The following is an 11,896-nucleotide window of genomic DNA, read 5'->3' on the forward strand; positions in this document are numbered from 1 at the left end:
ACATCAGATTGAAGCTGTGAAGCTCGACCAGCTGGGAGACGCGACGTGACCGCCAAGCATCAATCAACCAACGCCGACCGTGATGACATGCATCTATACCATTCTATGATATACCTCGGCCGACTATAATCTGTAGACAGACGCGCAATGTTATCTTCATAGTCCGATCTTTATCCCATGGCCTACGACCCTTCAGGCGGCTACGCTGCCGCCGCCAGCAATGTCCAGGACTCCTTCGACCCCTCGCTACCTGTATTCGATGTCCAACGAGTCCAACTCCGCTTCGACATATCCTCCGATTTCGTCGCTGCTCAAGTCGCCAACAATGTTCTGATTCTGGCCCTCTCTACTGGCCGCATTCTGCGATTCGATCTTGACAGCCCCGAGGACATTGACGACATTGATCTTCCCAAGAAACCCTCCGAGATTGGTGTCATTCGCCGTCTGTTCCTGGACCCTTCAGCCTCTCATCTCGTCATCTCGACCACTCAAGGCGAGAACTACTATTTACACACTCAATCCCGCACGCCGAAGGCTCTAGCTCGTCTGAAAGGCGTTCAAATCGAGTCAATTGCCTGGAACCCTTCACAGCCCACTGCCTCGACCAGGGAGATCCTGATAGGCGCATCCGACGGCAACATCTACGAAACATATATCGAACCTAGCACCGAGTTCTATAGAAGGGAGGAGAAATACTTGAAGACCCTATACAACGTTCAGGATGGCCCGGTTGTTGGTTTGTCTGTGGATCTCTCCTCAGACGCTCGTAGCGTTCTAGTAGCAACACCCACCAAGTTGCTATTGTTCGTCGGTAAAGGTGGTCGCCAGGACAGTGGTTCAATCTATCCCAGATTACTCGAGCGAGAAACCCCTGTGATACATAACCTCAAGGACGCAACCCCCGGTCCCTCGACCTTGGTCACTATTTCCGAGCCAGCAGATGCAGCACTTTCTGAATCCGCTCAAGAGAACGTCTTCGCTTGGCTCAACTCTCAGGGTGTCTTTCATGGAGACTTCGCTGCTATGGTTCAATCTGCAGAAACGAGTCCCTTCTCCGCAGCAAAACTATTGCCAAAATCCGTCATACCACCGTCTCAAACATCCGGAGGTCGCAACAAGCCTTCAGTGGAACCCACTTCATCTATCGCTCTGACGCAGTTTCACATTCTCCATCTGGTTGAAGGTCGAGTGGTCGCCATCAACAGACTTGATGGCAGCCTTGTTTATGATCAGCTCGTCCTGGAACCCGGTAACGCCCCGCTAGGCCTCTATGCAGATCACAAGAAGAACACATATTGGCTGTTCACGCAGCGTGAGATCTTCGAGGTCGTTGTCACTGATGAAGCCAGAGATGTTTGGAAGATTATGCTCAGAAATGAGCAGTTCGATGCAGCATCGCGCTATGCGAAGACTGCCGCTCAAAAAGATGCCGTTGCCACCGCATCTGGTGATCATCTCGTTTCTCGAGGTCGTTTCTCGGAAGCAGCAACTGTGTATGGCAGAAGTACCAAGCCTTTTGAAGAGGTCGCTCTCACTTTTATCGACCAAGGAGAACAGGATGCCCTGAGAAAATATCTGTTAACAAAGCTGTCTGTTCTCAAGAAATCCTCAACCATGCAAAGAGTCATGGTTGCGAGTTGGTTGGTCGAGCTTTTCATGGCCAAACTGAACCTTCTGGATGACACTATCTCGGCAAAGGCAGAACTCTCAGAAGCGGCTCCTATTGCAAATGTGCAAGAAGATCTCCCTTCAATGCGACGTGAGTTTCAGGAGTTCGTTACTAAATACAGGTCCGACCTCGATAGGAAGACAACCTACGAATTGATCAGCAGCCATGGTCGCGAAGAAGAGCTGCTCTACTTTGCCAATGTTATTGACGACTACAACTACGTCCTGTCTTACTGGGTGCAGAGAGAACGATGGCAAGAAGCCATGTCGGTCCTCAAAAAGCAGACAGATCCGGAAATTTTCTATCAATACAGCAGTGTACTCATGACCCACGTTGCTGTCGATCTTGTAGAAGTCATGATGCGACAGAACAATCTGGAAGCAAACAAACTCATCCCTGCCCTACTCAACTACAACAAGACAGCAGACGTACCGCTAAACCAAGTAAGCAAAGAAGTTCAATCCATTTAAGAATCCTACTGACCAGGCCACAAGAACCAAGCCGTGCGCTATCTTCAATTCTGCATCAATCAGCGCCACTCAACAGAGACTGCTGTTCACAACACCGTGGTCTCGATATATGCTGCGCATCCCACGCGAGATGAGACTGCACTGTTCCAATACCTCCAAACACAGAGTGCCGCTCACGAGCAAAACTACGATGCAGACTTCGCTCTTCGTCTGTGCATTGCTCACCAGCGCGTTCAATCATGTGTGCACATCTACTGCACCATGAATCAATATGCCCAAGCTGTAGACATGGCACTCAAGCACGACCAAGTGGATCTAGCTGCTAATGTAGCTGACCGGCCTGGAAACGACCCTGCACTACGCAAAAAGTTATGGTTGAAGGTGGCCAAGAAGGTCATCGGTCAAAGCAAGGGCATCAAGGCCGCCATGGAGTTCCTCAAACGCTGCGAATTATTGCGCATCGAGGACCTGATACCTTTCTTCCCCGACTTTGTGGTCATCGATGATTTCAAGGAAGAGATTTGTGCCGCCCTTGAGGAATACTCGAGACAAATTGAGGGGTTGAAACGAGAGATGGACGAAAGCGCCAATACTGCGCAGCATATCAAGGAAGACATCAAGTCTCTTGACCAACGGTATGCGATAGTTGAGCCTGGCGAGAAGTGTTGGAGTTGCAGGCTTCCCCTGTTGATGCGCCAATTCTTCGTGTTCCCTTGCCAGCACTCTTTCCACGCTGATTGCCTTGGCAAGATGGTCTTGCAGAGTGTCGGGATGGGTAAAAGTAAGCGCATCAAGGAGCTTCAGACCGAAGTCGGACGAGCTGTTGTCACAGGAAAGAAACGAGAGCGCATGGTCAAGGAGTTGGACGCCCTAGTCGCAGGCGCTTGGTAAGTCGAGTTTCTTCCGTGCCTGTCAACAGTTTGAGCTAACGAATCTCTAGTGTGCTTTGCAGTGAGATGGCTGTCAAGCGTATCGACGAGCCCTTTGTGACTGCCAACGACAACAAGAACGATTGGACCATTTGAGATCAGTTCCTTTAATTTGGTGCAACCCAGCAACACTCACCGATACCCCTGTATACAATGTAACTTCCAGCTGTTGTCCAGCTGTTTTCTGATTACGATGCATCGTCTGACCCATTGCCACCGCAGTGCACGGCGCTCGGTGTTACCTTCACACGCTCAGCCCCCGAATATATGTATCCACTGTTGAGTCAACATCTAGGGTTGACCAGAGTGCGTGTAAGCAAGCTTTGGGAGCCTCGTCTCACCTCCTGCCAAGGGTCTTGGTGACTTGGTAGATCAAGACATGCGTGAAGCTTGTGAATATCCAAGAGATCAAAGATGCACGACACAAGAGACCCACTGGTTGACTGATACAAAGGCCATCTCAAGCGAAAGCGAGCTTGTGGTTAACCCAGGACTACATGTCGGTTGTCCTTCGGTTTATATCTATCAACTGACTATATCTCCTATATCACAGCTCGGTATATGGCTACTTTCACATGATTGCCGGGTCTGGTGTAGAAAAATTCTTTTATCGCACGCGTGATCAGCGTCGTATCAAGATGTATCGGCCGAAAACATGGCAACAACGGCAAGCATGATTGCCGTGCGAACGGTTCCGGCGGCGGTGATGGTCCCGAGGACGGCCTTGACTCGTATGCTCTTGGTGACAGAATCGGGCCGAACAGAACTTCATCAATCGCCCACATCGTCGGGTGTGGTGCCAGAAAATTATTCGGAGACCCCAAGCTCCTCCAAACAAAATAAGTGGTGCTTTGGTGGAGAATCGTTACGCGCCCCGCTCCAAGTCCCCCAGCCGGCTAAACACCAAGATCTTTAAGTTGTGTCTTCGTGGCAGCCACGCTGTCATGGTAAAGATACTTGAAGTGTTCCACGTCGAATGGCTTTTTCGCAAGCGTCAAGTGGTCACTATATCTCACCAAGCAGGTTCGCGAGAAGAAAATACTCAAGCAACATTACCAACATTCTTGATCCTTCAGTCGTAAAAGCGCCAAATGATATCAATGTTCAAGAGTTGGACGCCACCGCCAAGAAGATGCTTATATAAGAGCAAGCCAACCGCGGGATGACGCCTGTGCCGGCCATAAAGATCTATTTTCCGGGTGTACCATTGTAACGTCGCATGAAGGAGCGAGTAACGGAAACATTCCCTCATACGAGTATTGATTTTGCGCGTCGTCATTGATATGGGGTCTCGAGAATTCGATGCCTGGTATGCATAGTGTGCATTCTCAAGGCTCATGAGATCCTGAGAGGTGTTGATAAACAAACTTAAGTTCTCAACGACGTGCAGTCCCCAAACCTCAAAATGTCTGCAAAAGGACTTGATTTCCGTGTCAAAGCACTCAAAGTAAAGCCATGTGGGTCTTCGGTCACCGGGCTACCGTCCACTTCGAAGATGAACGCAAGGGCTTTTTTTCGAGGGTGAGCCGCTCAGAAAGATCCGCGCAAATCACTCCATCGCGTTTATGCTGCTGGGTGATGTCACCGCTCCTTCCTTGTAGTTTCCGAAATGCTCCACCACTGTGAGGGCATATAAATACGGCAGGACCATCCTCTGCGTGCCTTCCCCAGTATCTTCCCCGTCCCCCCGGCATCCCCAGTATTTATCTGACGGGTTTCCTTCGGCCGTCAGACATTGGTATATATCTACATATACCTCACGCCCATCGCTGGCGTCCTCAGAACAATATCATAATACATCCTTAACTGCATTGCATTCAAGATGTCTGGCATGTTTACCAACGAAAAGGTCGAGAATCCCGACTCGTCCGACCCCTCGATCGAACGCAGAGTCGACAACTCCGAAGTACCTACCCGCAAGAAGGAGACTGGCAACGCATACGATGGCACCGACAAGATCATCCTGACAGAAGATGACTGCTACGAAGAACTCGGTTTCTGCTTTCCTACATGGAAGAAGTGGACGATTCTGTCTGTCATCTTCATCGTTCAAGTCTCGATGAACTTCAACACAAGTTTGTACAGCAATGCCATTACTGGCATGACAGAAGAGTTTGGCATTAGTGCCCAGGCTGCTCGTTGTGGTGCCATGATCTTCTTGGTCCTCTATGCTTTTGGTTGTGAGCTTTGGGCTCCTTGGTCTGAAGAACTCGGAAGATGGCCTATCCTCCAGCTCAGTTTGTTCCTCGTCAACATCTGGCAAATCCCTGTCGCCCTCGCTCAGAACTTCGGAACCGTCATGGCTGGCCGTGCCCTTGGTGGTCTGTCATCTGCCGGTGGTTCCGTTACTCTTGGTATGGTTGCCGACATGTGGGAGGCCGATGAGCAGCAGTACGCTGTTGCCTTCATCGTCTTCTCCTCTGTTGGTGGTTCCGTCCTTGGTCCTGTCGTCGGTGGTTTCGTCGAACAATACGCTGCATGGTAAGTTTGGAATAATGACCGCTATGGCATTCTTCATCGCGCTAATAACCTCACAGGAGATGGAACATCTGGATTCAGCTTATCTTCGGTGGTTTCGTTCAAGCTCTCCACTTCTTCCTCGTCCCCGAAACTAGAACCAGCTCCATGCTCGACAAGATCGCTAAGAGACGTCGCAAGGCTGGTGAGACCAACGTTTACGGTCCCACTGAGCTCATTCCCTGGAAGGAGCGCTTCTCTGCCAAGGAGATCATTCAAACCTGGATCCGCCCCTTCAAGATGTTCCTCACCGAGCCTATCGTCCTCACCCTTTCGCTGCTCTCTGGTTTCAGTGATGCTCTGATCTTCATGTTCCTCCAGTCTTACGCTCTTGTGTACGACCAGTGGGGCTTCTCAGCTTACCAGATCGGTCTTGCTTTCCTTCCTCTCCTCATCGGATACTTCATCGCTTGGTTCTCATTCTTCCCCGCCATTGCTCGCAATAAGAGACAACGTCGCGAGAACCCCAACGACGAGCACGCTCAGTACGAGTCTCGTCTCTGGTGGCTCCTGTTCACCGTTCCCTGTCTTCCCATCGGTCTGATCGGCTTCGCCTGGACCAGCGGTGGACCCCCAATTCACTGGATCGGCTCCATGATTTTCTCCGCAGTCATCGGTATCGCCAACTACGCAATTTACATGGCCACCATCGATTACATGATCTGCGCTTACGGTCCTTACTCCGCTTCCGCCACTGGTGGTAATGGATGGGCTCGTGATTTCCTTGCCGGTGTGTTGACCGTACCCGCCACCCCCTTCTACACCAACATTGGCGGCGAGCACCACCTCGAGTACGCCTCGACCATTCTCGCCTGTATCGCTTTCCTCCTTGTGATCTCGGTCTACGTCATCTACTGGAAAGGACCTGTTCTCCGCAAGCGTTCGCCCTTCGCTCAGCAATTGTCTTCTGCCCGTGAAGACAATGGTGGCAGAAGAGCTTCGGCCATCTACGGCCCCAGCAGACAAAACTCCATGACTGGCGCTTCTGTCAAGTCGAGTGCATCGCAAAGACAATCCGTCTAGATTTAGAGCGTGGATTGTTTGTAATATTATCATGACCATTTCCTTGTTTCGTCTTGTCGAAAAGACCTTATAGATACCCATAATCAAACTTATTACCTTATTCATAATCACAATCTTATTCCCATACATTACGTGCTCTGTTTACACTCTGCCGCAGTTGGATTGAAGATATTGGAGGGTTTGTGTTTTTTTGATATTCGATTGAACACGTACTGATTGCTTTGCTGCTATACACGAACGAGACTGATATTAGAAACAAATTGAACTTGTGGATGAACGGAAAAGGGTGGAAAACACAAAAGAAAACGCCATTCGCTATAAAAGTATGCATGTGTGATGAAAATAGCCATAGTAGTTACTCGATGTTGGTTGTTTTTTAAGCAAATACAGGAAGAGTGAAAGGCACGCGATGGGCCCCATCCCATGTTCATACTAGGACATACTACTCCATATCTGATGGTGCATCACTCAGTTCGGAATCACTGCCCTTAGCAGCACCATTTCTCTTTCTCCGGCTCGATCTTGTGGGAGCTGTGGCGGGTTTGGCTGCCTTTTTGGCTTTGGTTGCGGCAGCAGTACGACCTCCTCGTTTCTTGGTGGGTACTGGTGATGGTTCCTCCTCTGGCTCGACTGCTTCTTCCTCTTCTGGCTCAGCAGCCTCTTGTTCTGGTTCTTCGCTTCCTACGACTGCCTCTGGTTCCTGCTTCTCGGCATCCTCCATTTCCTCATCCTGCTCTTGGTCCTCTGCGTCGCTTTCGTCGTCGTCGCTATCGTCTTCTTCGGCATCGTCAGGACCGTCTGCTTCATCACTGTCGCTGTTCTCGAGGTAGCTTTTCGCGCCAGACTTGCGAGAACTGCGACGGATCTCGCTGGCAGGTACTGAGGCAGCATTTGAGCTCTTTTTCTTCGGCGTCTTGACGCTCTTGATCTTCTTGCTCGAGGTCGATTTGGCCGCCTTGCCTTCGCTAGCTCTGGCGCGCTTCTTGGCCTGTGTGTTTGTGCCCTCAGACTTGCGCTTCTTGGTACGCAGGCGGTCTCTGACTAGGTCTTCGATTTGTTCCATCAACTCCTCTAGTGCATATTGTTTCTCGGCGATCTGTTGGGCGATCGCATGGCTGGGCAGAGCGGCAAAGAGACCAACAGGTAGACGAAGCTTTCCAGACCATACCGACAGTGACCAACCTTGCAGTTCTTGGTATCTGCGGATGACAGCTTGCGCGATGTCAGACAGACAATACAAGTTTTCACTCTTGGTCTCATCAATGCCGTCCTTAACGGATTTCATTCTTTGAGCGATGTGGTAGATCAGGGTGATGTTGGTCGGGGTTGCAACAGCCTTCAGGTAGAACATCATGTAGTCAACAGAGTCCTTCAAGTCTTTCAATTCTGTTGAGAAGTCGGGGTGGTGAGCGAGAAGACTGATGAAGCGTGCGAATGTGGCCTCCATGACGGTTTCGTTAGCTTTAGCAAATGTTGCTGCGCGCCCCTTCAGCCATGTTGATGTTGCGTTCTTGATGACTCCGTTTGGCTCGAAAGCGTAGACGAACACCAGAGTATAGAAACGGTGGGGCAGTCTGCCTTGACCAAGATACTTCTTGATGGCATCTACGAAAGCCTCTCGAACCTCGGGTAGTGCATCCTGGGCGATGACGATGAGACGGTTGAATTGCTTGGGCTCCATCAGTGCGTCGAAACGTTTGTGTGCACTGCACAACTTAAGCAGCAGAATAGCTGCGTTCAATCGCAGGCGTGCTCTGTGAGGCTTGGGGGTTTCGTTCTGAGTCTTGGACAGCTCGCCATCCTTATCAACAATGCGTTGCAACAGCTTGAACACCGGCACTGCCTGCTCCTTGACTACAGTCTCCATCTCACTGTCAGGTACAGACATCGCGTAGGATCTAAGTCTGTTTGCTAAGATCTTGAGGGCCCAGATCTTGGCTTCGCACTCGTCATCCGGTTCTTCTTGCCATTCAACATCGTCTGGCTTGGCTTTGGTTCGGACTTGCAGCAGGACTTTCTGAATCGCGATTTCCATAATGTTATCATGTTCGTCTTCAGTGTCCTTTGCTGACAGGAGCATGAGTTGACTGAGCGCTGCCAGCTTTGAAAGATAACCATCTTCGCCATATTCGAAGCCTTGTACACACTTGGTGACAATGTCTTTGACGTACATGTCCTTCTTCTCGTCAGCAGCAACGACGACGGAAACGGCGTGTTTCGCGGCTATGGGCGGATTCCCGTGGAGGGCAAACTGAACCATGGCTTGCAAGAAGGCACGATCGCGAGGAATCTCCGCAGGGAATCTCTGCGCGAAACCGGCACACGCCTTCAGAGTCTCGACCACACCAGAATCGGTAGGTCTATCTTTCGATGGCACTTGCTCCTGAAGCGTGGCGCACAGGCTACGTACGTGTGCCTTGAAGACCTCGGGGTTGTGGGTTGAGATCTCTCTAAGCACCTCATGCGCTGGTGAACCAAGACCCCTGACCTCCGTACGAGAAATATCGACAATCGTAGGGACGTGACTCTTGCTGTAAACCAGTACACTGGCCTGATAGATGATAGGCAATATCGTCGTCAAGATTGCCGGACTTTCGATGCCTTTCGTCAATTCCTTAATGGCGTTGTTAACCTTCTTGTACTCGCTGTCGGGATTTGTTGCGAATCTGATCAACTGATAACATCTTCTATTATGCTTCTTAGCAAATTTCCAGAGGTGTTCGTTGGCTACAAGAGGTTCGGGACGCTCTCGCGCAAAGAACTCAATCAACTTGGCAAGCGAGCCACTGCCCTCTTTGCCGTTCTTTGCATTGACGCCTCCATTGTAGTCTTCGCAGCGCTTCAAGAACGCTTCCAAGTATTGCGCCATCTTGGTCTGTCTGGACTGGAAAGTGAAGAAGACAGTCTTGGCCTTCTGCTCGAGGTCTCGAACCAGCACCAGAATACGCTCAGCGCGAATGGCATCCGGTGAAGGTGCTTTCTCAGCTTGCGAAGCCGGAACTTGACTGTCCTTGACACGCTGCGAATCGCCGTTCGTCGTAGACTTGGCCTTGATTGGAGGATAGCTCAGTGGTAAGAGGGAGTCGTAGAGGACTTGTTGTACCAACGCAGTGATCTCGCGGTCATTGATGTAGATAGCATCAAAAATACGTGAAGGAATTGCACCAAGAAGCATACGGACTCTCTCGTTCCCTTCAGTGATAGCACCTGCAGCAACACCCCAAATGCGACCAAGCAGAGACATAGCCTCGGCACGGACACTGTGCTTACGGTCCTTGATTCTGTCGGCCAGGTTTGAAAGTACCGAATCGGGAGTATTGACGCTGCCGCTTGCGCCTATACGTTGGACGATCGTCTCGAAATCGCAGCGACCAATGGCTTGAACTGCAGCGAGACGAACGTGCTCGTCGTTGTCCACAAGCATGTCAGAGATGTACCTGAGTATAGCACTTTCCTCCTTTGGGTCGAGACCAACACCACCAGCGGAGGTGGCCAGAATGCGACCTACACAAGTCACCCAGATTGAACGGACTTTTGGTGATTTGTCGTTGCGTCGGTTGAGAAAGGCTTGGTAGGTGGAAGAGTGAACAGAGGAAAAGGCGTGAGGAGCGGCGGGAGTGGTGAGGAAGTTGTAGGTCTTGGAATAGGCTGAAGGCGGATCAATGCTCTGAGAAGGGTATGCTGCCGGGTCGAGAGCTACAGGAGCGGGTGGGCCTGCCGCGCCGATGCCAGATATTAAGTCGCCAACTGTCTCAGTGGCCAGGAATCTTATGTCGATGTTCTCAGCACCAAGCTCAGACTCGATTTGAGGAACAATGTTCTGTATGACCAAAGCGGCAGACCTCCACAGCTCGCGCAGCAGCCTGTGTGCTTTCTCCAATGATTTGAGCTCTTCTGCAGACGGACCAGCAGGTGGAGCATCACGATCATTGTCTTCTTCCTCATCATCCTCGTCGTCAGCACCAGAACGACGTCGTGATGTTGACTTGCGCGAACTTGAACCGTCGAGACCATCCGAGAGGTCTGCGATAATTGAGTTGAAGTAGTGGGCAACCATGCGAGACATCTTGTCGGGACACGAGCTACAGATATTCTTGGCCATATTGTAAGCCGGGGGAGGCAATTGGAGATGGAAGGGGCGCGAGGACTCGCGAGTAGACTTGTTAAGCTGAAGCGGGAAGGTGGTGGGATCAAGGCGGAGGAATTGCGCCAGGATAATGTCAACAACATCATTAGGTAGCGAGGGACTCTCATCAACAACAGTGACGAGCAGACTGGTGACATGGTGTTCGACGTTCTTGCCCAGCTCTTCGGCTTTGTCGTTCTTTGACGTGTCTGCGAAGATGTCAAAAGCACCTGTGAACAGCTTGTATAGTAGGCTGTCGGCTCCAGGAATGTCGGTGAGTAGAACAATACTCTTCACCTCATCCAATGAGCGGATGATGGACAAGTGCTGTTCGTTGTATGGGTCCTGAGGGTTGCCGAGGGAAGGTAGGACTTGTGTAATGATAAGGGAGAAGATTTGGTTCAATTGAGCAGCCTTGAATGGGGCATCAGGGGCCAGTAACTTGAACATCTCAACGATACATAGCGCGGTCCAGGCCTTAACACCGCGATCACGATGCTCGAGCAGGTTCCTGTGGGCCAGCTCTTGTGCGACTGGTACAAGAGAGTCGCGGTGGGCATCTTCCTGGTCCAGCTCAGCCAGTTCACCGTGTAGAGTCCTCAGGCGACGTAGTAGCTCTGCGACGACGATAGGCTTCCCGGCGCGCCATGTCAGGGATTCGTTGAAGTCCAGTGGCCTCGGGGCACCCTCGATGCTCTGATGCTCATCTTCCTCCTCTTCAGCAGGGACTTCTTCGACAACGGGCTCTTCGACAACGAGCTTCTCCTGCGCAGCACTGGCGCGATTGCGCGTTCGAGGCATGGGCTGCGGTCGTGGTGATGTACAAAAGTTGGGAAGAATATGTATAGTCAAAGGACAAGCTGATGCGTCGCGAAGACACGCGATTTGGAAAGCGCGTTCGAGCTGCTGTGACGCGGGGGGCCCGCCTTGCTCTTTCCCGCAATTGCCTAAAATAAACCAATGCTGAAGGCAGAAACTCCGACACGTCTTCACGCTTCGAGCTGGACTTGTCTATTTCTCCTGCTTGCTGAAATATCTCCAGCGGTCTCTCTCTTTCTCTCTTGACCAACTGGGAAGATGCACGAGTCCGTCCAAACGCTCTACATGCATCGCCGAGATGCCGCGACACGCGTCTTGGCAATTAATCCTCAATGTTCGTCTC

The 11,896-nt window shown here is 51.1% G+C and overlaps 3 protein-coding genes across 3 annotated transcripts; 2 read left to right on the plus strand and 1 right to left on the minus strand.

Moving 5' to 3' along the window:
- Window positions 1–177: 177 nt before the first annotated feature.
- On the plus strand, window positions 178–3,030 carry M438DRAFT_370499 (uncharacterized protein; the record flags this gene model as incomplete). The annotated part of the gene is made up of 2 exons (XM_029908192.1): window positions 178–2,112; window positions 2,164–3,030. The coding sequence occupies 2 exons, from the start codon at window positions 178–180 to the stop codon at window positions 3,028–3,030; spliced, it is 2,802 nt and encodes a 933-aa protein (XP_029765506.1).
- Window positions 3,031–4,753: 1,723 nt separating this feature from the next.
- Window positions 4,754–6,731, plus strand: M438DRAFT_401454 (MFS transporter). The gene is made up of 2 exons (XM_029909542.1): window positions 4,754–5,549; window positions 5,606–6,731. The coding sequence occupies exons 1-2, from the start codon at window positions 4,891–4,893 to the stop codon at window positions 6,606–6,608; spliced, it is 1,662 nt and encodes a 553-aa protein (XP_029765507.1). The 5' UTR covers window positions 4,754–4,890; the 3' UTR covers window positions 6,609–6,731.
- Window positions 6,732–6,816: 85 nt separating this feature from the next.
- On the minus strand, window positions 6,817–11,786 carry M438DRAFT_341104 (uncharacterized protein). The gene has a single exon (XM_029904429.1). It carries the CDS (start codon window positions 11,533–11,535, stop codon window positions 7,051–7,053), a length of 4,485 nt encoding a protein of 1,494 aa, XP_029765508.1. The 5' UTR covers window positions 11,536–11,786; the 3' UTR covers window positions 6,817–7,050.
- Between the last annotated feature and the right edge of the window lie 110 nt (window positions 11,787–11,896).

The sequence above is a fragment of the Aureobasidium pullulans genome, assembly GCF_000721785.1.
Source record: "Aureobasidium pullulans EXF-150 unplaced genomic scaffold scaffold_1, whole genome shotgun sequence".
Classification (NCBI taxonomy): Eukaryota; Fungi; Ascomycota; class Dothideomycetes; order Dothideales; family Saccotheciaceae; genus Aureobasidium; species Aureobasidium pullulans.

Bases quoted from the DNA above. Each gene is read 5' to 3' on its own strand.
- M438DRAFT_401454 (XM_029909542.1), top strand. From the start codon at position 4,891: ATGTCTGGCATGTTTACCAACGAAAAGGTCGAGAATCCCGACTCGTCC. The intron at 5,550-5,605 runs GTAAGTTTGGAA...ATAACCTCACAG, and splicing joins GTCGAACAATACGCTGCATG to GAGATGGAACATCTGGATTC.
- M438DRAFT_341104 (XM_029904429.1), bottom strand. From the start codon at position 11,535: ATGCCTCGAACGCGCAATCGCGCCAGTGCTGCGCAGGAGAAGCTCGTT.